Source organism: Electrophorus electricus, chromosome 1 (genome assembly GCF_041902795.1).
Source record: "Electrophorus electricus isolate QZ-2024a chromosome 1, ASM4190279v1, whole genome shotgun sequence".
Classification (NCBI taxonomy): domain Eukaryota; kingdom Metazoa; phylum Chordata; class Actinopteri; order Gymnotiformes; family Gymnotidae; genus Electrophorus; species Electrophorus electricus.
Window position 1 is genome coordinate 29,348,721 of NC_137497.1, and position 26,723 is coordinate 29,375,443.

General features: G+C 46.6%; 1 protein-coding gene across 7 annotated transcripts in view; it reads right to left on the minus strand.

Annotated features, from left to right (window-relative positions):
* The window catches only part of vps13b (vacuolar protein sorting 13 homolog B), a 220,605-nt gene that overhangs the window by 179,444 nt on the left and 14,438 nt on the right, over positions 1-26,723 (minus strand). For all 7 annotated transcript variants that reach the window (XR_014123789.1, XM_081714207.1, XM_035525873.2 and 4 more), the window contains exons 4-16: positions 21,279-21,381; positions 10,759-10,926; positions 9,876-10,057; positions 9,361-9,532; positions 7,739-8,007; positions 6,444-6,539; positions 6,186-6,308; positions 5,669-5,806; positions 4,479-4,566; positions 2,503-2,688; positions 2,206-2,375; positions 1,918-2,112; positions 321-442 (exon numbers count right to left, since the gene is read on the minus strand). Coding sequence is in view for 6 of the 7 variants with exons in the window: in XM_081714207.1 (XP_081570333.1) it covers positions 321-442; positions 1,918-2,112; positions 2,206-2,375; positions 2,503-2,688; positions 4,479-4,566; positions 5,669-5,806; positions 6,186-6,308; positions 6,444-6,539; positions 7,739-8,007; positions 9,361-9,532; positions 9,876-10,057; positions 10,759-10,926; positions 21,279-21,381 (2,012 nt within the window). In the remaining variant the exon portion in view is untranslated. The remainder of the gene's footprint in view (positions 1-320; positions 443-1,917; positions 2,113-2,205; positions 2,376-2,502; positions 2,689-4,478; positions 4,567-5,668; positions 5,807-6,185; positions 6,309-6,443; positions 6,540-7,738; positions 8,008-9,360; positions 9,533-9,875; positions 10,058-10,758; positions 10,927-21,278; positions 21,382-26,723) is intronic.

Here is a 26,723-nt window from a genome sequence, read left to right on the forward strand (position 1 = left end):
TCTGTAAATCCCTGCAGCAGGTCAGTTAAAACCATATGGAGTTCTGACATGTTTAGAGCTAAACTAATGGAGCAAAATCATCCCCCAGCAGAGACCTTCGCATACCACTTTCACAGATGCACAGCAAAGGTGAGGGTGCGCGAGGGGATGAGAAAATCATCTTTCATCTTTCGAACATCTGAGTGTCTCGCTCTGAGTAATTATAATCATAACAAATCCCTGCTTTCTTCCTGCTACAGGCTGTTTCACCCCACCAAGGTTAAGAGCCAGTTGTTCCTTTTGTGCGAAGGGTTACAGGGTTTGTTGTTTGTGGTTCTCACCAGTACGCGGGCAAGTTCAGCATCTTCCCATAGACGGCAGCACTGAAGGAGGGAATTATGGGTAAGAGCGGAGACGCCCGTTCACTGTCCAGCAGCGTCAACCCCGCCTGCAGCTCGAAGACCTGCGGAAAGAGAAAGAGCGAGTGGCAGAAAAAGGATGGATAAAAAAGCAAAAGGAAGGAGTCTGAAGTTTAGAGTGGGGATTGCTTTAGTACTCCTGTTTCCCTCCGCAACAGTGCGTTTCCATCTCACTAACACACTTCATTCACACGGAGCAATTCTGCTCACATGGGAGAGTCCCATGTGTCCCCCGGTGTGTCGAATATCATCTCCAGCACTCCGACACAGAGACCTGTGCGTATAGTGTGTGAGCGCGCGCCGGTGTGCGTACGTGCGTGTGTGGAAAAACACACTGCTGTTAACCCCACCGTGACCTCCTGATAGGCACTCTCAGTGTGCCTGGGATGCGTCACAACCCTAATAAACCCCCCCCACCCCACCCCACGCAAGTTCCCCATGCTTCCTAAACACTGAGGGAAAAGACATAGCTGAGTCATTCCTGATGTCCCCGGATTGTTTAATTATTAGTTCATTCATAACACAGATGAAACATTAAGAAATAAAGAAACAGATTTAAGAAGACTGAATGTTTAGCAGAGAGGAGATTATAGCAGTTTTGGGTGTTTAACAAGCATGCGCTACTTCTAAGTTAAGACTACTGTAAATCCATGATGGCTTGACGTTCGGAAAAGTGCATCCAGCAGTTACATTACGGCCAAAGTTGCGCGGTCAAAGTCCAAATGAAAACAGGTGGGTTTATATGCATCACACCTTGTCTGCAATCCTCACACTTACATTCTCTGTAAAATCCTCTTAATGCTCTTAATCATTTACAACCCTGCAAGTTCCACAAATCCTCAAATATATGGTTTCACCCAAAAAAAGATTTTTTGTGGGGCTGTTAGAATGGGTAGATTGTAAATGTATTTTCGGTTTTTTTTTAATCTAAATCAGTTCTAATGGATTAAAAATTGTAATTCTATTTTTACTTTAATTAAAATTTTTATTTGCTTTGCTTATTATAGCCTATTCTTTCAACCTCATTCATGCTAGTATTAGTTGGGGTTTTTTTTTCAGAACAATAAATAAAATGTCTCCACAATGGCATTAATACATGAAAATCTAAATATGAAAACATTTACTTCTGTTGAAGTTAGCATTTAAGGTTAGAAAAGGGAAATAATACCAACAGCAGTAGTGGGTAAAGTAACACACAGTTAACTTATTACCAGAAGTGAGCAATACGATGATGTCTGTTAGCAGTATCAAATAATATACTTTTTCATATTTTTACTTACTCAAATATAAATATATAGCATACCATGGAAACAACTGAGTGTTTCCGTAAAAACAATTTGAGACATCCCGTGAATAATAAACAGTGGTTTAAATAAAACTGCACAGTAACAAGTGGCAGTAGAAAATAGCCCATTGTGCAATTTTTTTTTCTTTTACCTGTTATTTTTAATCTTTGTTTGTATATGTGTGTCTGTGTGTTTGTGTGCATGTGTGCGTGCGTGTGTATGCGTGTGTGTACCTTCAGGTAGCAGTGTGTGTAGCAGTGGTGCAGCAGGTTGTCTGAGGGTTGGCTCAGGCTGCTGACAGTACGGGTGAGCTCGGGCCCATACATGGGCACGGAATGTTCCAGATTCACTCGCTCCACCTGCAGGCGGAGGGCTGGTAGAGGCCTGGATGGCTGTAGCAGGAGAGCGCTGGCCTGCGCAGATGAACCCTGGCAGAGGGAACGCACGCGCGTGAGCGGGGCGACCTCCGGCCCTGCGTGACGCGTGGCGGGGGTGCGTGGGTTTGAATGTCTGGGCAGTACCTTCTGACCCAGTATGGCAGGCAGAAGAATGTGCAGCCGGTTGAACTCCGCCATGGCGACGGTAACTGAAGCTTTCAGCAGCGTGACGCTCGTCAGGCGCGTTGGGATAAACTCCTCCAGCACTGCCACCTCGTCCTGCCCTGGAGGCGTGCGGCACTCCTCCACCACGTCTGGAGGGCGAAAGGAGAAGAGAGGGAGAGAATGAGAGAGGGAGAGGCAGGGGGGGGGGGAAGGGAATGAAACCTGAAATCTTTCATGGACTGGGTGAATGGTTTCGCACCCTGGCCCAGAGCCCACCTGGCTTGGCTTTGCAGTAGGGCTCGTACTCGTGGTCCATGGCACAGGCGGCCATCTTGAGGATACGATGGACGGCGCTGCTGTGGAGCTGCAGGTGCAGTGGGCCAATCGCCAGCCGCTTCACCGATGTCTCCTGAACCAGCAGCGCGGGCTCCTGCTTTGCCACCGCTGACACGTCCTGTAGCACTGCGCACACGCGCGCACACACACACACACACACACACACACACACACACACACACACACACACACAGTGTTGAGCTGCTTTTAAAGCTGCCTGGCAAAGAGGTTGTTTCTTTGAAACTCATTCCTGCTCTGGCAGTGAAATGACCCACCATAATAATAATAATAGCAATAATAATAATAACAGTTTTAGTTATACATTAGCTTGCTCATACCCAGTGATGCATTAAAAAGAATTTAAATATAAAATTTAAGGAGGCACAGTGGCGTGTGTGCGCGTGTACGCGTGTGTGTGCGTGCGTGTTTTCCAGCACAAGCAAACACGTATGCAGACACACAAGGTCAGAGAACCCCACTCCCGACCGGCGGTGTGCCGGGGGACAGATTTACTGCTGTCAGACGCTGTCGCCTGCAGAGACACCTGTAGGAGCAGCAATGAACTGCATGCACATACACGCCAGGGAGGGATGAGCACTCCAAGTGTCCGAGCTCTCTCACTCTCTCTCTCCCACACTCCCTCTCACAGTTGTTTTCCACCTGCAGCACTCTATAACGGACGCGGGTGCTGAGAGAGGGTGAGACAGAGCGAGACGCACAGCGAGAGACAGAGCGAGACGCACAGCGAGAGACAGAGCGAGACGCACAGCGAGAGACAGAGCGAGACGCACAGCGAGAGACAGAGCGAGAGACAGAGCGAGAGACAGAGCGAGTTCAGATCCGTTAGGTTTTTGCAGAGTGTGGAATCGGAGGGCTCGGATTCCAAACGTGATTTCGAGAGATTAAAAGTGCAACGGGTAACGGCACATCCTCTTCCCATTCGGCCGGGCCAGATTAGAGTTAATATCAAACATCTGTCCGCTCGTCCAGCCTCGGAGGGGCAGGCAGAGAGAAATTAGCTGGGATTTGCAGAATTAGAGGCCTCTTCATTCGCTTCTCGCCTCTCGCCGCCGGCGTTATTGCGCGGTGAAGTCAGCGCAGAGCGCGACCCCGTTTTGGGTTTCGTGTGCGATGCCGGTGGCGGCCTGAGCCCAGCGCCGCCTCGTACCGCATTCCTACAGGAACGTGTCATTTCAGCTGCACTGGAAGACGTGGAGAGTGATACTTATCCGCACCTCAGAAATTAGCCTGACAGCTGAGACTGACACTATCTTTGTTTGCTTTACTTTAGATAATTATGTGAAGCTGGGGGAAGGAGGGGGGGGGGGGGGCGACGACACCGGGAACAAAACTCGGGGTTATGGGGGGGAGCAATCAAAGTCTAGGATGTACAGTGAGTCAGCAGTCACACTACACTGTCTCTGGCACTGGGCAGAATGTGTGAGCCTTTCCATTAACTTTCTTTAAAGACCAAATCTGGTAATTGAAAAATAACAGAATGGTTCAGAGAGTTTGATGGTGCACCGAAACGCAGCATTCAAGATGGTCCGACTTGAGAAGTGCTTAGAACAGCAGAACCTACTTAAGTCAGGCAAATATTAACAGAGAGAGAGAGGGCGAGAGAGAGAGAGAAAGAGAGACAAAGAGAGAGTGTGAGAGAGAGAAGGGGGGGGGGGGGTCTCTTTGCAGGTGCCGGTGGGGTAAGGCAGGCATGACGTGCCCTGCAGTTGGGGTGAAGCTCAGGCCAGGAGCGTCACGGTGCCACTCACTCTCACACACGCACACAAAAGATCTCTTGTCTGACAAACACGTGCGATGGGTAGAAAAGCGAAGGGAACAGATGAGACAAGGTGGGAGAGACAGTGAAAGAGAGCTGAGGGATGAGTAAACAGCCAGGGCGAGGGCTGAGCCGGTACCTCTGCCGCTGGCATTCTCCATTGTGTAGAGGTAATCCAGGTAGAAAGCCCCAAAGCGCTGCAGGCCTGCAGCCTCACTGTAGGTCTCCTACCGCACACCAGAGGAAACGAGGTCATCAGTATGACACGGTAGATCTCTCTCTCACTCGCTCTCTCCAACACACACACACACACACACACACACACAGCGAGAGCAAGAAGGCCGTACATGTAGCGGGAACATCAGTGGTGCCAGGGGTCAGGAGGTTAAGGCTATTAGTGGCAGGGCTCTTGGGATAGACAATGTAGATTCAACAACAGCAGTGAAGGAAGCTCTGCCTGTACAGCCCGAACTAATCAGCTACATAGCTAATCACCTAACTGTCTAGCGGGCTAACCAGCTAACAGGCTAGCAGGCTAACCAGCTAACAGGCTAACCAACTGGCCATCTAATCATCTAACAGGCTTATTTGGCTTATTTGGCTAAATAACTAAAAGACTACTTACTAGTAATATCACCAGTGCAAGTCTAAGAAGCTCATGTACTCCTAGCGCAACCCTCACCTACAATACCCCTCCACCACATCCTGGACTCCCAGCCTCACACGTCCCTGACGCCACGCTACTATCCATTCAAGCCCTTCAAAGTCAGCAGGACGCAGAGGAAGACGTGTTGGCCTGAGTGTGAAGTGGGTAACCTCACGGAAGCCTCCCTGCTGTGCCGACGTGGCCCTCAAACAGTGCTGTGCTTTAGCGCAAAGCCCAGAGCCCGGCGGCAGCTCTCTGAGCCGAGCCACTCGGACAGCAGACTCTAAACCCTCCCGTGGGAGCGTGGAGCAAAGGATGGGGCGAGAGATGGATAGAGGCAGGGATGAAAGAGGCACGTCTGATAAGGAGAGAGAGAGGGAGAGCGGGAGCAGTTCGTTCCCTTTCTCTATCCATCCCTATAACGCTCACTCTCTCCGTCCATCCCTCTATCCCACCCTCCGCCCTGGTCTTTAGCGCCTTACAGCTTAGAGCCTTGAGAAAGTCATGGATAAACTCTCTGGATACTCTGACCAGCCAAACACACACACACACACACACACACACAACAGAATGCTCTTAAATGCTCCACGGACACGACTGACGTGTTCTCAAGGATATTTTTGGCGAACAATAAAAATGGTGATGGTGAACATGATGAAGATGCCGCCGGTGTGAGAGGATACCTTGTGGAGGTTGCCATCTAGTATGAATTCAGCACGGACTCCGTTGTTTTCTGGGCTACGGTAGTCAAAGAGGGAGTTGGTCAAGTAGGTCATTCCTTTAGCGCTCAGACTCTCCCCACAGTGGAAAAACACAGCATCCTGCAGAAGAGCACATGCAACCACACACACCCATGCAACCACACACACCCATGCACACACACACACACACACCCATGCACACACACACACACACACACACACACACACACACACACAGTACATGTAAGATGGTAACATGTCATGCATTATAGACGTATGATATGTATCATACGCGTGTGTAAACTAAGGGTGTAAGAGCGTAAACAAAGAGGGTGTGTATGGATGGGAAGTCAGTGCTGTGTGTGTGAGAGACATTACGTGTATGGGTGGGTGTGTGTGTGTGTGTGTGTGTGTGCACGTGTGTGTCTGTGTGTGTGTGTGTGTCTGTGGGTGTGGGTGTGTGCGCATGTGTGTGTGTGTTTGTGCCTGGATTCGTTACCTCCTCCATTCTGCCCATGCTCTCCTCAAAGTCTCGCACTCCCATAATGCTTTTCAGGCACAGAGCCCTGCAGCCTACTACCCCAATCTGGCAGTCAAAAAACGTCTCCCCCAACATCAGCGCCTGAGAGACACAGCGAGGGAGAGAGCTGGTGTCTGACTTGCGTTACTGGTAAACGACCGGCAGCAAACGGGTTAAAACGTAGAGCGAAAAAGAAAGGAGATGGAGAAAGAAAAAGTGAAGCATGTGTCATTGCACCTCCACGGTGATGCCCTCCTGTTCCACGCATAGTACCTCCCGGGACTTGACTTTCTGTGGGCTGTAGTAACTGCTCTCAGAACTGCCCTCTGTCAGCTGGGGTGGGGGAGTGATAGCGAGAGGGAGGGAGAGAGATAGAGAAAACGTCAGCTAGGCCGGAGGGGGCTTTGACCAACACACAGAACTGACAGAAATACACCAGCTGACTGAGAGAACGTGCATCAGCGGGTTGCTACGCTACTGTCAATCAGCCATGCTCCCAGGTGTCAACCACTCAGCTGGCTGACAGAACCTCAACGCACAGAGCTCCACTCATCTAACCTCATCTACTGCACTAACTTTAAATGATAGAGGCCTACCAATCCAACACTAAGTCGGGAGCCTAATCACGCTAAACTGTACCCTGTACAATCCTGTCTCGCTGAGAACCATGTGAGAATGTGAGAGAGGAGCAGATGGAAGAGGGCAGGAGAGTGAGTAGTGAATTAATTATTCGATAAAAGTGTGATGAAACCCAACCAAACAAATGGGTTTAAACTGCAGACTAGAAAGAACCCAGAAACCCCCCCCGCCAAAAAAACAAAACAAAAACAGACAGCTGCTGAAAAGCGCTTCAGTTTCTCCATCAGGCAAGTAATAAAAAGGTAGAAAGGGGTTCAGCGGGGTCAGGTCTGACTCGTTCACCCACCCCGGCCGTCGTGAACCGCAGGCTGGGATGGTGACTGTTCAAAGCAGGACTCACTTTGATCAGCTGGCTTCAATTACTACTGAGGAGAAGCGATTCATTGATTAAAAGAAGGGAAACAGAGCAGGGCTAAGGGGCGGCAGATGAGCGACGAGCCAGGAGCTCTGTGCCCCGCAGCTGGAGCAGGAACGCCGCTAAAATGGCTGAGGCAGACCAGAGGCAGACGTATTCCGGCCGCACCGGGTGGAATGTTTTTGGCGTTAGAAGAGTGTGAAGGCATGTAATTGTGTGCGTGCAAGCACTTTCAAAAACACACGCACACACGCATACACGCACGCAGTGTGACCAAGGTAAGGTATGAATGAGAGGCACGTGGAAGGTAAGAATCATGGAGAGACTCGCAGCAGAGAGCAAACGAAACTCAACTCTCCATGTGGCCCAGAAAGCCAAACCGCAAACATCCAGACCATTTCGCAACACACTGCTTCACCCAATTCGCATATGGAGCGCTTAGCGACGAGAGCAGATAAGGGGTCTAGTGGTTCACCGCTCTAGACGTGGGCTGTCAGAGCTGGAGGGCGCGGTGGTGAGCCTGTGTTCTCTCGCTCACCTTGAACGTGACTATTGCCTTGGTGCAGTAGAAGCCCACCGCCACGATGGGTTCCCTGAAGGACAGCTGCGTCGGGCTGGGCGGCCCGTCCTCTGCCTTCGCCGTGAAGAGGCCCTCCTCTACCTCATCCTCGCCCGTGCTAACTAGGGCGGGGACGAAGGACCAGGCCCATGATACCCAGCCCTGCTCCTCATCCTCCATCTGCATGTACTGATCCGGGCTGGGGTAGGGAGTCGGTGTGGCTGGGTCGACTCCTTCGCCAGCCCCGCCTGTGGAGGGAGAGGAGAGGAACGTCACCATGCTGGAATGCGTAATCCTGTAGCAGACTGTTGAATCCCGTTGCAGCGTTTTGTGAGGTCAGAGCGTGAGGTGAAGTGAAAATGACGCCATTTTAATTCAGTCTCTCACCCCGACCCTCAGGTAGCCTGAAAGGCAGAATTAACGCTTTTCCTTTTTCCCCTGCTGGTTCTGAGGTATTAGCTCTGAGTTATGAGCACAGCCCTGCCTGCCGCAGGTTCGAGATGTGGATCCAATTAGACAATTCGTCGGTTCTTTGGAGTCTTTTTAAGTGATCGGACTGGTGCGGCTGCTTCGGCCTGCCGCGGTAGCAGACCTGCACCAAGGTGAAGCTGAACCAGGACTCTGTGGCGCATATTAGGTGTAGAGGATGTGGCGTGCGCGTGTGCTGTCGTGTCTGTGTGTCTGTACAGATGGCTTGGTCTGAGGTATGTGGAGTATACGGAGCTTGCGTTGAGCTAGGAATTCTGTGTGTGGGGTTTCAGATGTGTGTGTGTGGGGGGGGAGGTTCAGATGCCCTGCACAGCTTTGCGAGTGTGATTTGCAGGCATTGTGCAGGTCTGGTGCTCTGTGTGCTCTCTGATCAGCCAGTGCACCGACAGGCCAGCAGGTGTCCCTGCATGTTAGAGAGAGAAGCCTGCACACCTGTACCTACCTCCTAAGATCACAGTCTTATAGTCTTTTACTCATTCCCTCACAATTCTCTCTCTCTCTCTCTCTCTCTCTCTCTCACACACACACACACACACACACTCACTCACTCACTCACACACACACACACACACTCCTGCATGCAGGTAACCCAAAACCATTTCATAAACAAATGTCCAACTTTTCATACACTTCAGACAACATCTATTTCTTTGGCAAAGCTACGGAGAACGGCTGATGGAGTTTAGGAGTTTGTGTATGACTGGCTGTAATCTCATCATCTTCATCATACAATTCCAATGCTACACAGCAGCGACCGTCTTAGATGACCTCGGAAGGCTGAGAGGCATCTGAAATGTGGGTGTTACGCACCACGGTATAATAATAGCATAAAGTTGTTTGATGCAAAGAGTACAAAATTAGGGCACGTATTTATGGAAAAGGATTTGGGTGAAACGGCTAGCTGTAATACTCGCCTGCTAAATTAGCCTCGTAGCACCAGCGCAAAATTAAATATAGGACATAACGGGCACCGATCATCCCTCTTTCCAAGAATACATTTGGCTTGGGAAGTCGAATTTTTTGAACTATTTTTTAATAGTTAAACTGTTTAATTTTTTTTAACTACTTTCAATCCCACACAGTTGCCGCAGGATGCGGCCGAGTGCGCTCACCTGGGATGCTGAGCGCGGCCTCCGTGGCGGAGACGGTCTCCTCTTTCTCCCCGTCTCTGTGAGCACCGATCTCCCCGTAGTACAGAGCCACCGCCAGCTCCAGCACGCGCATGAACATGGGGAGCTGCTGGTCAGTCAGGGACAGCTTCAGACTCTCCACCATCGTCTGGATCTGGAATGCGCACATACAGGTTCACACACGAACACGGGCACGCACACACACACACACACACACACACACACACACGTTAAGTCAATAAATAGCATAATAACAGCCACAACAATAATAAAACATTTAATAAATGCCCCAAATCAGCTTTGCTGCTCATGACAGGCGCGAAATACATGCAAAGAGGGCCTTGCTTAAAAGGGGGGGTGAACCCCAAGCTGAACAACTATCGGTCAATACAGTTAGTCAGTGTAAAGAAGTTAAAGCAGCAGTTCGGCAGGGCAATCTACGGAGGGGGGAAAACGGAGAGAGCCCAAGGAGGAACTGGAGCAGGGAGCCATCTCACTTTGATAACCGCTGGGATTTTGGAATTGATATTGTGGTATGTGAAGTGGAGGCGGGTTGTGAAGGAGCACTTGTAGAGCAGGGGGTCCTGATAAAACTCAATCTTCCCGCTGGCATTCCGCTTATCCAAACACACGGTGCAGTCTGCGAAATTTATCACCTTCCTCAAGACCAGCTCAGGAGCTGCGGGGAGAGCGAGGAAAGGTAAGGAGGGAGGATAACAGCAGTAAATCAAAATTCCTCTGCAGCCGTACGGGCACTAGAGGCCTTAACCCACTACAGGGCCGCTTAGAGCTTGAGCACTGCCACTTTTACAAAGACGTGTGTGAGCGTGTGTGCGTGTGTGTGTGCGTGCGTGCTTGCGTGTGTGTGTGTGTGTGTGTGCGTGTGTGTGTAGGAGAGGGAGGCAGCAGCTGTAAAGATCTTAAATGGCTACAGTAGTGACTGGCGTATCTATCATGTGCAGAGAAGCGGTAGGAGTGAGTCAGGCACACTGCCACGCTCAGAATGGAAGTCTTCCACCACTTCAGGATGGGGGGAAAGGTCAATCCACAACAGCCTCAGCTTCCAGCCAGTTCCATTAAGCTTCATTCCACCGGAATACTCACACTAACCCCCCGATGCTAGACACACACTAACTCCGGTACTAATCCTGAATTGGTGGGTCCCCTTCCCGGTTTCAGTGGCTCTGCTTTTTTGCACATTTTGTGGAAATTTCTGTCATCCTTAAACTACTACACTTGATTCATTTCATTAGCTACTGATCAACCTCTGTATGGACTGCAGAGCACATGGTCCATGGTGACTGGGAATCGCGGCTCTAAATGCTGGACTAAGTCTATTGTTAAAGATTAAACTAAACTCTCAGAGGCTAGATGACTCACTGGCGATGTCCATGAAGGCCCTGTCCCATAGCTCATCCACTGTGTAGCACTCCGCGGACGTGATGTTCACTGACAGCACGATGTCATCTTCCACGTACTTCAGAATCAGGTTGTTCACCACGATGTTCACATTATTGATGACACGGCGAATAAGACTCTGAACATAGCCTGCAGCGAGAGAGAGACAGACAGACGAACACAGAGGAGACACGAGGGTGCTGTAGATGGATGTAATGATTATTGTCTATTGTGTGACTTGCGACAGCAAAATAACATTTTCAAAACGTTTATTCTCTTAACAGAAGGAGCCGTTCCATTGTTCACTTTTCCTTTCTTTCGTAACACGGGAGATTTGCTCCACATTACATTCTGTGATACTGACAGAAGAACAGACCCTGTACAGCACCCAACAGAGCATGAATGCAAGCTCCTCACCGTAGAGAGCGTCACAGTAACTCATCTGACGCCGTCTCATCGGCCTCCTGTTCGCCCGCTGCAGCGAAAAGCAGGGAGGCTCGTGAGCACCGAACCGCCCGCGCTGAACCACAGCAGAAAACACCATGCACGCGCTCTGTTTTGAACGCCGCCGCCGGCACAGAGCTCGACGAAGGGTGTGCGAATTTCAGATGTGCCGTTGAAGACGCCCTGCTGGGGAACGAGGCCGCGTGCTCGTGCGCGCGCATCATCCTGTGGCATTACGACGTCGTGCTAACTTGCTATTCGCGCTCGGGACCAGAAGCTCCAGAGGAAACATGCATGGTAAGGTCATTGCTCACCACAGCACCACTCCACTCCAGATATTACAGTCCAGGGACTTCCAGCAGTAAAATATGAAAATATATTGCAATAAAATCGTCCCGACCACAGGACCAATGGCATTATTCATCCTTCTCGTGCACACTTTAACTCGCTCCCTCCCACTTTACCGTATAAAACTTTAATGCATTTTCCTTGTTGTCCAACTAAAATGTTTGTCTTCCTGTAAGTGTGCGAGCAGCCGCGTGTGACCGCATTGCAATTAAGACGGCCGGGGCCCGGGGCAGACGAGCCTGCCATTTCTGAGGCCAGCTCCTCGCCATTCCTCCAGTGGAGGGAAAAAGAGGCAGGGGGACTTGGAAAGACTCGGGAGAGTCCCAGCAGAGAGTCTGCAGTCCTACTGCCTCTGACGCACCGTGAGAGGGGGAATAGCAGCCTGCTATGACCCACTTAGGGCGATAGTGGAAATAAGACACAAGCCTACCCTGGGCCTCCCGTGGTCTACAACGGGCTCCGGTGCCTTTAGCCCACAGGGACGCCAAGGGGGTGTCACACCGGGGTATAATTTCTGTGTGTGTACGCATATACGGCTGGTGTGTATCCTTCTGGTGTGGGCATGATTTTTAGCAAGTGTAAATGTGTGTGTGCGGTGTGGGTGTGTGCATGCAAGCATGCGAATGTTAGTGCCAGACATCAGGGTCGGTCGACACGCCGGTGCTCCACACCTGCACCCCCGGGTCATAAAACCAGCCCTACCCCCTGCTAGTATTGCTCTGGATCCAATTCACCCTCGTTCCCTCCCTCCGCTCGGAACCCTCCATTCCACCACGTCTCCCACCCCACCCCCGGCTTCTATAAAGTCATGCCATCGTGGCACCTGTGCCTGGTCCAGGGGTAAGAGCTGCTCAAAAGCTGCTCGACCGTAAAAACGGCTGGAAAAACCAACGGCTTTTATGTGCTTCTGGAGTGTGCAGCTCTCCACGGCGCGGAGGCACAGGAAAGGAAGCCAATAGCAGACCTGCTGGCCTTCTCCTGGATAGGGAAAGTATTAGCAGCTATTAGTGCTGCCAGTAGTTGCCAGAAGGAAGCATGTGCTGGAGCAGCAAGGTCAGAGGACAATGATCACACTGTATGTTTGTCCCTGTGTTTTTTTGGTTGGGGTTTTTGTTTTGGTTTTTTTTTAACAGACCCAATCGGGGTGGGGTGTGGAGTGTTTGGAATAGCTACTGATGCAAAGGCACTGTGCTCACATCCGTGCAGCACAGCCAGTGCCTCCCACTGCATTGGAGATCTCCGAGTGGAAGAAAGTGATACACACGCTGACCGGAGTTTGAGGGGGGGTTTTTTTCCTCTTCTGTGTGTGTCTGTGGCTATGACTAAACCCTAATAACCCTACAAACACACACACACATACGTAAACACAGATGCACACCCTCTCATGCAACGAGATGATTACATGATTGCATAATAATTCTTCAGAATTATAGCAACAGTAGGTTTCAGTAGCCTTCAGTAACCCTAGTTTCTAATTGTTCCTAAACCTAATTCCTATGGTGCATTAAGCACAGTTCTGGAATGTAAAAAAAACAAAAACAACCAAAACCTCATTAAAAAAATAAATCGCTAAAACATTCCGTATGGCTGGATGCCTGTAGCTTTCCAAGTCATACACTTATGTGAGTGTGAAGGCACCGGCTGTGATCTTTTAAAAACCAAATAAAGAGTATATTGGGGGGGGGGGGGAAAAATCACTCAAAATAGGAATAACTAAATCAAAGTGAAACAAATTAAAGAAACAAGTAAAAAGTCAAATACTGCACTGAATACTGTGAATCAGCAATCTACCGCAGTGAATAAGTAACTGCTCCAGTGCCTGATCTGGTGGAGCGCTCCCTCTCAGTGAGGATGATATGACAGTGCTAGCCAGGCCAACACTGTGGCCTGCTGAGTCAGAGTCAAGCAGAGACACCAGATTCACGCAAACAGACCATCCAGGGACTAGGCCTTCAGGACCCCTTCACCAAAGATGAGCCGTGCCGTCACGCTCAGAGCGCACAGCGCCAAGCGAGTACTTAACATAGGACGGCTATGTTCTGGATACATAAATGTGTGTCTGGTTGAGACTATGAGGTAAGATGCCAAGTCTGACAAGACAATGCGTGCTTATTTTATGAGACATCTGTGTGGCATTGAGATCTGGTTGAGAGACACATGCACTGACACACACATCGTTGCTGAAAACAATCCAGGGCCAAAATCATAAAACCTACCGCCAGATTTAACGTGACATTAACAGCAAACAGCGCCATGGTAACATTCACAAAGGTGGACTGTCTGCATATTTTACTGGTCGCTTGATACGTGCTGCTTCTGCATTTCGTCCTTGTTCGCATAGGACGTTATCAATTCATAACGGAACACCGTCCGGCAAAAAACACCACTAGAACCTGTCTGATGGTAAATGTCCTGGTAAGACATGATGTGATCACACATGCAAGTCATCAACAAAATTCAGCACATGCATCCATTTAGCTAAGTGACAAAATTATTTGGGGTGAGCATGATGGCAAACTTTGCAACTGCAGTAGTAGTAGTATTGCAGAGGAGGGTGACTTGCTTGAGCAGGATCTCAGAATGCCATAAAGTCTTGCCATGAGAAATGGCAAAGTAAGTGTTATGGATATATAGATTCTAAACAGATATAGACTGAGATTAAATTGTTCTGCTCTGACATGATTTAGAAGTCGTCATCAACTCAGTTACAGATGGGTTAGGTTTATGTAACTGGCAGTTTTCAGCGTACCACTGGTCTCATGACTGGGGTTGGTCCGACATCTGTCTCTTGGCGTGGGTCTAAATATGCATGACCTCATTTACAAGTCAATTTTTATTGGCCTTCGCATAGATTACAGGTGTATTTAGTCACTGAATTTGACACTGGTTCCCTTATTACTGCCATGGCAACATTATGAATAGGAATTAAATACCATGTTGCACATTTTGCATGGTATAGTGCAGCATAACTTGACATAAGTTAAAACCTCAAAAGAGGTAAGAATAATAATAATAATAATAAATTGGGCACTTTGTGAACAGCCATTACATAATCACACAAACTCTTTGACCAAAAGTAATAATACGGTTTTCAAAAATGTATGTACTGTAACACCAAAATGACCTGTCTCCAAGTTCTTTACATTTATAAATGCGATGCTTTGAAAGTCATAAGCAGGAGTTTGCAGTAAATGTGGGGCAGTAGCAGTAGCCAGTTTAACTGATAGAGAGTAAGTGTAATGAGAGCTGATTTTTTTTCTTTAATGCATGAGCACTCCGCTAAATGATGTGGCCCAGGGGCAGCAAGTAAATAAAGAGAAAAGGGGCCATTAGTGATCCCTGAGGAATACAAGTGTAACAGTAGCAATACTTGATACCAACAGCTAAATGACAGAAAATGACTGCACCGTAATTTACTGCATCAGGGTCGGTTGCACCAACAGGACTTTGGCATGGTCGTAAGATAAGTTGGTCGTAACTTTCTGGGCATAATTTTAAGACTGTTGCACCAACCGGTCACAAACTCAATTTTCCCCAAGACCAGATGTAACTTTTATGCCTTGCCAGGAGCAGGCGTGTAGACAGAGTCTATACCTTTTCTGTGGTAACAGCTTTTAACGGTGGTAGCTCAGTGGTTAAGGCATTTAGCTGATGCTTTTACCCAAAGCAACTTACAATTAGAACTGAATACAATTCGAGCAATTGAGGGTTAAGGGCCTTGCTCAGGGGCCCAAGAGTTACAACTTGGCAGTGGTGGGGTTGAACTACTAGATGAGTACCTTATCCACTGAGCTACCATTGTCCATTGTAATGGCAAGGTTCATTATAGACATCCTTTAGACGTCTATAATGAACTATAATGAGAGAGAGCTGTTTTTTATTTGTCATTTCGCTGCTTTGTTTAGAGGTTATTATGGCTTTATGTAAACTATATAATTAAATTATGGATTTCACCTTCTGTGAAATTACTTTTGGGTTTTGTTTTGCTCTGTAGTTGGAAGTCTAAGTTAGCAGAAAATAGCAGATTATCTCGCCACAGCAGTTTTGCTTCATGGTAGCACAAGTTGCTTGGCAACTGTCATTGTTGCGCGTTTCACATGGATGCACACCGCTATGACTGGTCTTAACTGAGTTTAGGCATAACTTTACTTGGTGCAACAGGTGTAAACCCTCTTAGCTACAACCAGTTTAGCAATTATGACAGTTTTAGTTAAACCCTGTTGGTGCAAGCAGCCCCAGGAGATTGCTTAGGACATGGATAAGAGCAGTCCTAGTGCACTGCATAGATCAGAAGCCAAACTGGAAAGATTCAACATGCTGTTGGCTAATAAAGCTGGTAGCTGTGAAGCTTACACCCCTCTGTAACATGTTAGCTAGGAAGGAGAGTTCAGAGTCAATAATTCTTCACTTAGGCAGGGTCAAGGCAAGGTCTCTGAAGAATGGTAGCAGTCTTAAGAGAAGTAAGACCAGAGCCAGAAGCCACTGAAGTTGAGGAGAGGCCAGATAGGAGTTGGGGATTCAAATTGAAATAAAACACTGGCGTGTTTGGCGAAAATTGCTGGCGTGTTAGGCGAAAATTGCTGGCGTGTTGGGTGAAAATTGCTGCCGTGTTGGGTGAAAATTGCTGCCGTGTTGGGTGAAAATTGCTGGCGTGTTGGGTGAAAATTGCTGGCGTGTTGGGTGAAAATTGCTGCCGTGTTGGGTGAAAATTGCTGGCGTGTTGGGTGAAAATTGCTGGCGTGTTGGGTGAAAATTGCTGCCGTGTTGGGTGAAAATTGCTGGCGTGTTGGGTGAAAATTGCTGCCGTGTTGGGTGAAAATTGCTGGCGTGTTGGGTGAAAATTGCTGGCGTGTTGGGTGAAAATTGCTGGCGTGTTAGGTGAAAAGGTTGTCAAAAGCTAGATAGCTACCAGCGTAGTCAGGTGAAGGAAAGAATGTGTGGAAATGCTGGTATATACGTAATAACCGTGAAGCATTAATGCTGAGCATTAACACTGGAGTAGTGCTGTCATGGCTGTAGCTGTTCAGTTGGCACACGGTAACAGATGCGGTATACATTAACTGTTCACCTAATAACATGGCTGGTGATTGTGTAACAAGGTATCAGAGTGACAAAGAATGAAAGAGTTTATCTTGACAACATGATCACTAAGCAGGGTGTGCTTCACCAGTGTGACGGCAACATTTAAGCACAACAAATATGAAAGAGCTCGATGTTCTGGATTTTTTCTATCAGTGTCTATAAGCATGGGGTGTACAGAACCAGCCTCACAGCTCATTTTTGGCAAGGGCCTTCTGATAGATGTTTTCAGACAGACTTAAAGTGATTGGAGATTTTAGGTATAGGCCATAACAAGAATGTACTAGAATTAAAATACATGATAAGAATAAATAAATAAAAATTTCAATTAGAATTAATTTTAAACAGTATACTGACAATTACATGTGTGGTTGTGTCCACACGTGTGTGTGTGTGTAGTGAGAATGAGCTCAACAGTACCTGGGTTCACCTGGGCTCTGATACTCACATGGGGGTGTGTGTGTGTGTGTGAGGGTGTGTGTGTGTAGAGGGGTTCCATGCTTTAATAGCCCAGAGAGACGTTATCTCATCCAGTCTCATGCAAGAAGATCTTCCCTTGGTGCGCCATAACCTCACACACAGCTCCTCATCGCTCCTCTCGTCACCCTACTACACTCCCCTCTCCTCTCCTGGGAGCAGCGGAGGGTGAACACCTACAGGATGTTTTGAAATCCTGTCATGATCCCGCAGATTGTGGTGTCACATGGTGCGCGAATGTTTGCCCATGTGTTCATCAGCAGTAATCAGCATGAGGTAAAGCGGAGAGCAGATCTGTGCAGGTCCATGATCCAAGAGCTTCATGGGATATGGGGTTGCTCTTGAAACAAACGATGTGGTACCATACCAACTGAAACCTTTTCTCAGCAAGCTCCTGAGGCTCTGTGTTTGGGATCAGCCGCGTTTCCCCGAGTGCAGGAAAAACTGAAGAGCGTGCTGCATTTTTGGCCTACTTTATTTTTAGCACAGTCTCCGTATAGATATTTGAAAATGCTGATAGAATAGAACGTTTGTAAACTACTTTTACAACTATGAAATCTATGAACCGCATACTAGAATGTAATGTTTGCAAGAGGTTGTTATGCAGGTGTGGCAAAGCCCATTTAAAGAGGATGAAAATTAATGAATGAAAGCAATTTTTAACTGACTAATTTCTAATTGCTCTGAGTAATATAAAGTTGTCTCTAATCAGCAACAAAAATAATTCAGCACAGTTCAGCACCAATCAGTCTACATGGAGATGTTCCTTCCCTGCTTGTCAGTATTTTCTTTTTGCCTGTGCATGCAGCACACAGAAGGGTAGGTGAAGCCCTAAACATGCACGTCTGTGGAAGGAGGGACCTTGGGAAAAGGTCTGAATGGAGGATGTGGGTCTGAAAGGCTAGGGATGGACTCCTTGAGTCGTTAAGTCCAGCATAAGTTAGACAGACGTTAAAGTCAATAATGGCAACTTTATGTAGCGTGAGAATCCAAGGGGTTTAGACATCTAAATGTTTTCATGCAGTAGAAGGAGCATGATGATCAGTGTCAGACTGTCACTGTGCTAAAAGTATGTGAGGTTTGCTGTCATATATCCACATTCAGCCATGTAATTTGGGCCAAAACAAGAACCTTCCTACTAACCATCGCTCGTAGCGTAAAATTTCAAAAGGTAGCCAAATCAGGAGTTTACAGAGAAGAAAGGAATCACCACAGGGCTAAACAGAGGCGCGCCCCTGGTATGAAGCGTCGCCATGTTCTTGAGAAATGCAGTTATGGACTGTAGTTCTGCGCTTGGCGTCAGAGGCTGAATGTTTAGATCATATTTGACAATAAAAGCCACCATGTTCTCCTTTAGCAGAAGGTCTCCAGCCCGTTCTGCAGCACCAGAAAGCATGAAGCAAGACCAGGAGCCAAACAATGAGCCTTCTGCTGGGATCTTCAACTGGAGCACGGCCAGCGATATCCGTCACAAGGCCATGTCTGTTCTACCTTTTATATCTATATTAGTCTCAGATGGCATTCCATTCCATTAGTCTCTGTGTGTTTCGCACAAAACACGAATGTCAGGCCAAAATACTGTGACTACAACAAACTGTCAGTCAATAGCGCCAACTCTGCCACCCCGTGTGCCACTGTGTGGGCAACTGTCTGGCTGTTGGTTCTGATGTCTGAACATGGATATGGTGGATTTCATTATCATCTCCCCACCATGCCCACTCCTCTCCTAACTCAATACAGCCATGAATGAATAATGCAGAACCGAACTGAGAGTGATTTAGTTTACATGTGAGAGAGGCAAGTTGTCACAGGTGCTATATTTCTGTATTTCTTAAACCATAAAGTTTTTTTTACTTGTTTTCTTTAGCAGCAGCAATTAATCATGTGTCGATCATGTGTCATTTTTATGTAAAATGAGACTCGATGATCGAGACCTTAACAAAGGCTTTACTCATATAACTGTCATGAACTGGTGCATTATTATCATATTTATAAGTCACAAACATCTTACTCCAATTTTATATGCAAGAAAGTTTGTATTTTTATGTAAGAAAAGGTATAAAGGTTAATAATTAAGATAAAGCAATTAAATTAAAAATACTGCATTAATAAAGAAAGGAAGGGTTAGACTGTGACTACAGTAGCCTAAGCACTACAAACGGCATCACTAGTAGACTGAGCACGCGCCACCCTTAGAAGAGAATGACTATGCAGTGACACGGGATTTTTTTTGTTTTTAGAGAGACCGAGTTTCGACTGCCATGGCAAGTTCTCGTTATTCTGGTCGAGTCTAAAGAGCAAGCCTTAATTCGTCCTCCAAAAACATCTTGTGCTATTATTGCCCCAGTGACTACACAGACTACCACTAGTCGTAAACAAAGCCCCCGGTGACTACACAGACCACCACTAGTCCTGAACAAAGCCCTGGGTGAATACACAGACCACCACTAGTCCTGAACAAAGCCCCCAGTGACTACACAGACCACCACTAGTCCTGAACAAAGCCCCTAGTGAGGACATAGACCACCACTAGTCCTGAACAAAGCCCTGGGTGACTACACAGACCACCACTAGTCCTGAACAAAGCTCCCAGTGACTACACAGACCACCACTAGTCCTGAACAAAGCCCCTAGTGAGGACATAGACCACCACTAGTCCTGAACAAAGCCCTGGGTGACTACACAGACCACCACTAGTCCTGAACAAAGCCCCCAGTGACTACACAGACCACCACTAGTCCTGAACAAAGCCCCTAGTGAGGACATAGACCACCACTAGTCCTGAACAAAGCCCTGGGTGACTACACAGACCACCACTAGTCCTGAACAAAGCCCCTAGTGAGGACATAGACCACCACTAGTCCTGAACAAAGCCCCTAGTGAGGACATAGACCACCACTAGTCCTGAACAAAGCCCCTAGTGAGGACATAGACCACCACTAGTCCTGAACAAAGCCCCTAGTGAGGATGCAATCAGTGGACATCAGCACCTCATCGTGCTTCTGAAAAGCAAACTGTTTCAGTCTTCATCTAGCAAACTTTCATAAATGTAGTGGGCAAGTAAGGTGTGTAAAGAGAATAAGTGTAGTGGCTTAGTGTCATGTGTACAGGGAATGTTTATTGTTAAGTATAGTGGCTTTGTGTGGTGTGTACTGGGAATGTTTATTTTAAGCTCTTTGGCACCGTCGCTGTGCCATGAAACAAAGCGCTTATGCAGCTGCAACATCAAAGGGGCAGACCATGCTTCTCTTCGGTTAACAGGTCTACAGTAAACATCGTGCTTATGGGTTCAAAACACTCCTGCTGAGGCAGAACGTCCGTAAAAAAAAAAAAAAAGAGTGGCAAAAAACGTGTTAAATGTTTCTAAAAAGTCACAATAAAGTCATGCTTGTGATGTCGATTATAGTACATAATGTAGAGTGCATACTGTATGTTCAAATTAGTAGGCATTATAATTGCTCTGGTAATTATAAGATACATACACCTACACACCACTTGTTCTGTGCTTCTACCCTGCCTTGGAACAAATTAAAGTTACAAACTCCATTTTCTGTTCTCTGACCGGCACATTAAATTAGGTGCTTTCCCAACTCTGCTTAAATTATCTGTAATATAGGTTCGTAAAAGCTCTCCAAATTTATACAAATTATTACAACAGTGCGATAATGTTCAAATCTGATTTATGAGTAGAAACTGTTGAGTTTTAGCCTCTCTCAAGATCACTGCATTTTTTTTTTTAAATTAAGGAATGTTAAAAATATCATTACTTCATAGACTTTCTACTCCTCATAGATTCTGGATGAGTTAAACATTTAAGACTGTTTTTCCAGACCAAGATTTATAAAAACTAAGCATAAATTGTGTTTTTGGTGAACTACCACTGACATTGCAGTTTAGTCCAAGACCAGGCTTAATCCATTTACAGGAACCAGGTCTTAGTATTCAGGACTGCAAGAGATAATGATGTGGCAATTTCCTGGTAAAAGCCATAGAGATTCTTCAAGTGACTGGAGACCAACAAATGAACACTGAGCAAACCCTAACCCCAGCACTGATCTGGAGAGGAGAAAGACTCTGAGATAAAGGAAGAGACGGTTCAAGGTAGGGGTGTGTGTGTGTGTGTGGGTGTGTGTGAGGCTAGAGGTCTCACTCACCTGGGGGTAAGTCAGGGTCGGTGGGGCTCTGCTGCACTCTCCGAGGCCTGGGCACGCTCTTTTCCGACACACTCCGACTGGAAGCACTGCTCTCGTTCTCATCCTACAGACACACACACAGAGCATATTGGACCTGCTGCACAAGTTCCATCGGAGAACAGGACAGTAGAGGAGAGAGGAGCAGAGAGGCCTAACAGGCACTTTGAGCTATACTGCAGCTTTTATAGCCCCTCATGGGCTGTATAAATAAACTCTAATTCCAGGATGAAAGCAAGGCTTCTGTGTGTGTGTGTGTGTGTGTGTGTGTGTGTGTGTGTGTGTGTGTGTGTGTGTGTGGTGTGTGTGTGTGTGTGTATACATGTTGCTGGAATGCAAGTATACCAGAGGAGAAAAGAGGAGGAGGAGAGCTGCAGTTCTCCTGAGATGAGCAGTACCATAAACAGCAGTAAAGGCACCTCAGGTAATTTAGAGCTGGAGCTGGTTTAGGAGGAAAGATAACAGCACTAAGTGCAGGGAGCGGAGCACCATGGGGCAGGACCGGGGCCCCGGGCCAGGAGTGGGGCCAAGGCCAGCGTGCTGGGGCAGGCCCGGGGCCAGGGGCAGCGTGCTGGGGCGATAACCAGGGCCAGGGCCAGGGCCAGAGTGATGGGGCAGGACCGGGGCCAGGGCCAGGGCGCTGGGGCGAGAACTGGGGCAGGACCGGGACCCTTGGGTGAGACCAGGGTCAGGGCCAGCGTGCTAAAGCAGGACCGGGGCCAGGGCCAGGGCGCTGGGGCAAGACCAGGGCCAAGACCAGGGCCAAGACCAGGGCCAGGACCAGGGCGCTGGGGCGAGACCAGGGCCAGGGCGCTGGGGTGAGACCAGGGCCAAGACCAGGGCCAGGGGTCTGTGTGCCACCTGCCCTAACCAGTCCTGTAGCGGATGCCAGCATCGTGTGAACACGAGCCGTTCGGTGAGAATCTATTAGACTGAGCACGGACTGCTGCTGCTGCTTGAATCCTGACGTGTAGCACAATGAGAGATAGCAGCAGCAAAAAGCCCTTTATTTAGTAGCCTGTCTCCAAGTATTGGACATTTAAAAGAAAGTTCAAAACAGAATGAAAATTATATACCATAGAAGGCTTTATATGAAGCAGTTCAGGGGTTTGTGTTGTTTAAGTCTCAACTGCAGTTTTTTAGATTACTTTTTTAGTGACTCTGCAAATTTTTTGTTTTGAAATCAAATTTGTATTAGGGATCTGCAGAATCAATAAATATTTTACATTTAATAGTTTGAAATCAAAAATCGGCCTTGACCTCAGAACTGAAAATGGTACCAAACCTAAAAATATATTTGTATTGTTACAGCCCAAGTCTCTAGACATATCATCAATTGTATGCATATTTTCTAAACTCAAAGCTGTATAAACTTGAAAGCTTATTGGACTTAGGCATATCAGGTGATGTGTATTTGTTTAATGAGGGAGGGTGTGGCCTAAGGAGGTCAACACTCTATATCAAGGTGTGTATATTTAATAGGCAGCTTCTTTTCCTCATGTAAAATGGCCCAAAGCGATTTAACTGACTCTGAAAAGTGAAAAATTGTACAAAGCCTTTCAGAGGGATGCAGCACTCATAAAATTGCTAAGATATTTGGCCGTGATCACAGAACCATCAACTATGGTGTTGCAAATAGTCAACAGGTTCACAAGAAACGTGTTGAGAAAAAAAAGACGCAAATTAACTGCCAAAGATTTGAGAACAATCTAAAGCGAAGCGAACAGGAACCCATTGTCCTTAAGTGCTGTCGCATTGTGGCTGGATCAGTAACGGGCACAGAGCTCCACTTCCACTCAGACGCCAGCAAGGTAGAGGTGGGGTACTGCTATGGGCAGGTATCATTAAAGATGAGCTAGTTGGACCTTCTCAGGTTGAAGATGGACTCAAAATGAACTCCCAAACCTACTGCCAGTTTTTAGAAGACACTTTCTTCAAGCAGTAGTGCAGGAAAAAGTCTGAATCTTTTAAGAAGACCATGCTTTTTATGCAGAACAATGCTCCATCGCATGGATCAAAGTACTCCACTGTGTGGCTAGCCAGTAAAGGCCTTAAAGATGAAAGAATAATGACACGGCCCCCTGCCTCACCTGACCTAAACCCTATTGAGAACTTGTGGGCCCTTCTTAAACAGGAGACTTACGGTGAAGGGAAACAGTACAGCTGTCTGAACAGTGTCTGGGAGGCTGTGGTTGCTGCTGCACAAAAAGTTGACCATCAACAGATTAAGAAACTGACTCCATGAATGTCAGAAATGTTTATTCATAAATTCCAAGTTGTTTGTTTATTATTCTCACTATAACAGATAAAAATAAATAAAGTGAGATGGGAAAATGTCCATTTTTCATTTAGTTGCATAATAATTCTGCACAGTAACAGTTGCCCAATATTTATGCACACATACATCTTCCAAACCAAAACCTCACTATTACTTTCTTAAATATTCAGGTTTGAGGTGTATTAACATTTTGGATTGACCAAGAGCACTGTAGTTGTTCAATAATAAAATGAATCCTCAAAAATACAGCTTGCCTAATAATTGTGCACACAGTGTATTTTAGTGAAATTATATCTGTAAACACCTGGTAGAGTGGAGACTGAAGTCATATGGCCCTGAAAACCGTCAATCTTCTGACAGAGCACTTTTAAAACATTCTCAAAATGTATTGCTTTACTATTGCCTTTTACTGTGTCTATAATTTTCACTTTGTTAGACTTTTATTGGGTAAAGTGGTTTTATTAACCATTTCATTTTATTAATTTCTACTGTGCATATTCGTCTGTTTTAATTGCCATTTTCTGTCAATCATGGTAACGTTTTTTAAATCTACATAAACTGTATCATTAGTAGTAGTAGTAGCAGCAGTAGGAGGTGCACAAGTAGTAGTAGTAATAGCAGCAGTATTAGTAGCAGTATCAGTACTAGCAGCACTTCTACTAGTTGTAGTAGTAGCAGGTTTTTTTTTTTTTTGCTTTACATGACTGATAAAGTAGTGCTTAAATATGCCCTAAATATACAATCTTAAATGTTGCCTTGTCATGGCAATGTTTATGGCTGAAGAATGTGTCAGCTGATAGTACATTTAGAAAACATGGGAGAATCTGATGCTTTCTAAATCACAAGAAATCCTTCAATCCGTGTGTATGCATGTGTGCACTATGCAGGCTGTATTCAAACGAACTGAACGAATTTAAAGGTGTTTTGTAGTGACGGCCCTACTAACTCATACCTCCATTTATCGTGAAATTGGATAAATTGGGGGGGCCACCATTTCTTTACAACACATTCTGATGCACATTTCGATATCTACACAGGATTCTGGAATCTAGAAGACAAACATGGCTTGAGTGTACATTGTTTTAATGGAGTATTAGACTTTAAAAACTTAAAGGTCCTCTCTGGCCTGACATATGCCTTGAAGAGAACATATGCCAGCTGCACATGTTTCTGTCTTCGCCCTTTGTTTGGGTGGGTTGGACTGTTTGATCCAAATTAAGGGTATAAGGGGAAAGTGCTGTAATATTGTTATATTTTATTGCTGCGACTTGGTTCATCATTGTATTTTGTCAAAGAGAAAAAAATATAGGACTTTTATTTACCTTTTGGACCAGTAAGAAATGTAAACAAATATGTACTTCTGAATGAAGGCATACTTCTGTCGTTTGTTAGTTGGCACCTAAAAATAAAACCTCAAGATATATTAAAAAACTGATAGATCCATTAAGTAAGTGCATGACCCACAATAATTGATTAGTCGCTCCAATAATTGATAGATTATTCAAATATCAAAACAGTCATTAGTTAAGCTCTACTTAGTCACTATTTCCTATTTCCCAGCTTATACAGCAGCACACAATTATCCCCACCAAAAGAATGTGGACTATGGAACCTTGATGCACGCATGAGGCCACTCATGTATGCGCATGCGCGCGCACACACACACACACACACACACACACACACACACACACACGCACACACACAATCAACAAGCAAGCTGTCAGCTTCAATCGGCCGCAACAATCCTCTCTGCGTCCCCCTCCCTCTCTCTTGCTGTTGTAACTAAACAAGTCGGCTGCTTGTGAATAATGAAGATTACGTTTTAAAGATGCTTTGCATCATTTAGGGAGTTGGTGAAAATGCAATTTGCCCTGGCGTGAACGTAAACAGAGCGATGCTAAAATGGCCAACAAAGCAGCAGCAAAAAATATTTACAACAAGTCTGCCCACATGCACACACGCTCCTTCGCCACGCTGCAGTGGGAACTGGTAAACAACCCGTGTGAAATAATAAATAAGTCATCAGTGCTGCACTACAACACAGAGCGAGAGCAAGCGAAAGAGAGCGCGAGAGGCAGTGAAAGAGCAAGCTTGATTGCTCACACCTCATTTAGCAGTGTTCGGTCATCTCTCCTCTCGATGTGCGGTACGGGCTGGTATGGACACGCAGGCTGCTGCAATTTAGATTTGTGACATAAGTGAAGCGTGAATGAGCTCTTTACTGAAAGTCTGTTTTCTCCATAGTGTAGCAGAGCCAATGTAGGGAAAGGCAACCTATACATAAATAATCCATAAACACAAAGTCCATAAACACCCAACACACCATAATCTAAACACCTTAGACAGCCTAAACACTCCAAGAACCTCACATGACATTCTTGACACTGCATACAATGAAACGCCCCCAGTAAGCCATAAGGGAAGGAGCTAATGGCTATGCAGAGCCTGCCTAGAGGCTGCATGCCCTGAGTAACTAGACCGCGGCCCAGGAAAGGCCTGTGTGGGAGTAGTCAGCTAGGTCACAACGGGGTCTGCCACGGCCACCAATCGCAGACTCAACATTTATGTCTGATGTCATATCAAAGGAAAAATAACATATCCATACTGAACCCAAAGCGCACAGAGGTGAGTGGCATTACATAGGAGCTATAAGACAATAAAGGGATCAGTGTGGCCCCTTCCCCCAACAAAACACACGCACGCACGCACCTAAGCAGCCAAGCAGACTGCTGCGGTCCCTCAAACCACTGGTAGACCATTTCACACTGGCGGAAACCACAACAAACATCCATAATCACACATAAAGGCATCATCACTCTTTTCAGCTTCCTCAGGACAAATTTCCTCACCAGCAAAAACACAGATTTGTTTCCACTGTATATGGTGTAGCCCTGAGAACCAACTGGCATTATGCTTTCTGAAACGGAGTGTTTCCTAATGATATGTTAATTAAATGGAGAGCTGTCCTGTTGTAGCCAAGCGAAAGTCAAGTAATGAGAGGGGATGTTTAACAAGCTCACAACTAACTGATGTCCTGAGGACAAAGGGCAGGGGCACTGGAGCAAGCTGAAGGTGTGTGTGTGTGTGTGTGTGTGTGTGTGTGTGTGTGTGTGTGTGTGTGTGTGTGT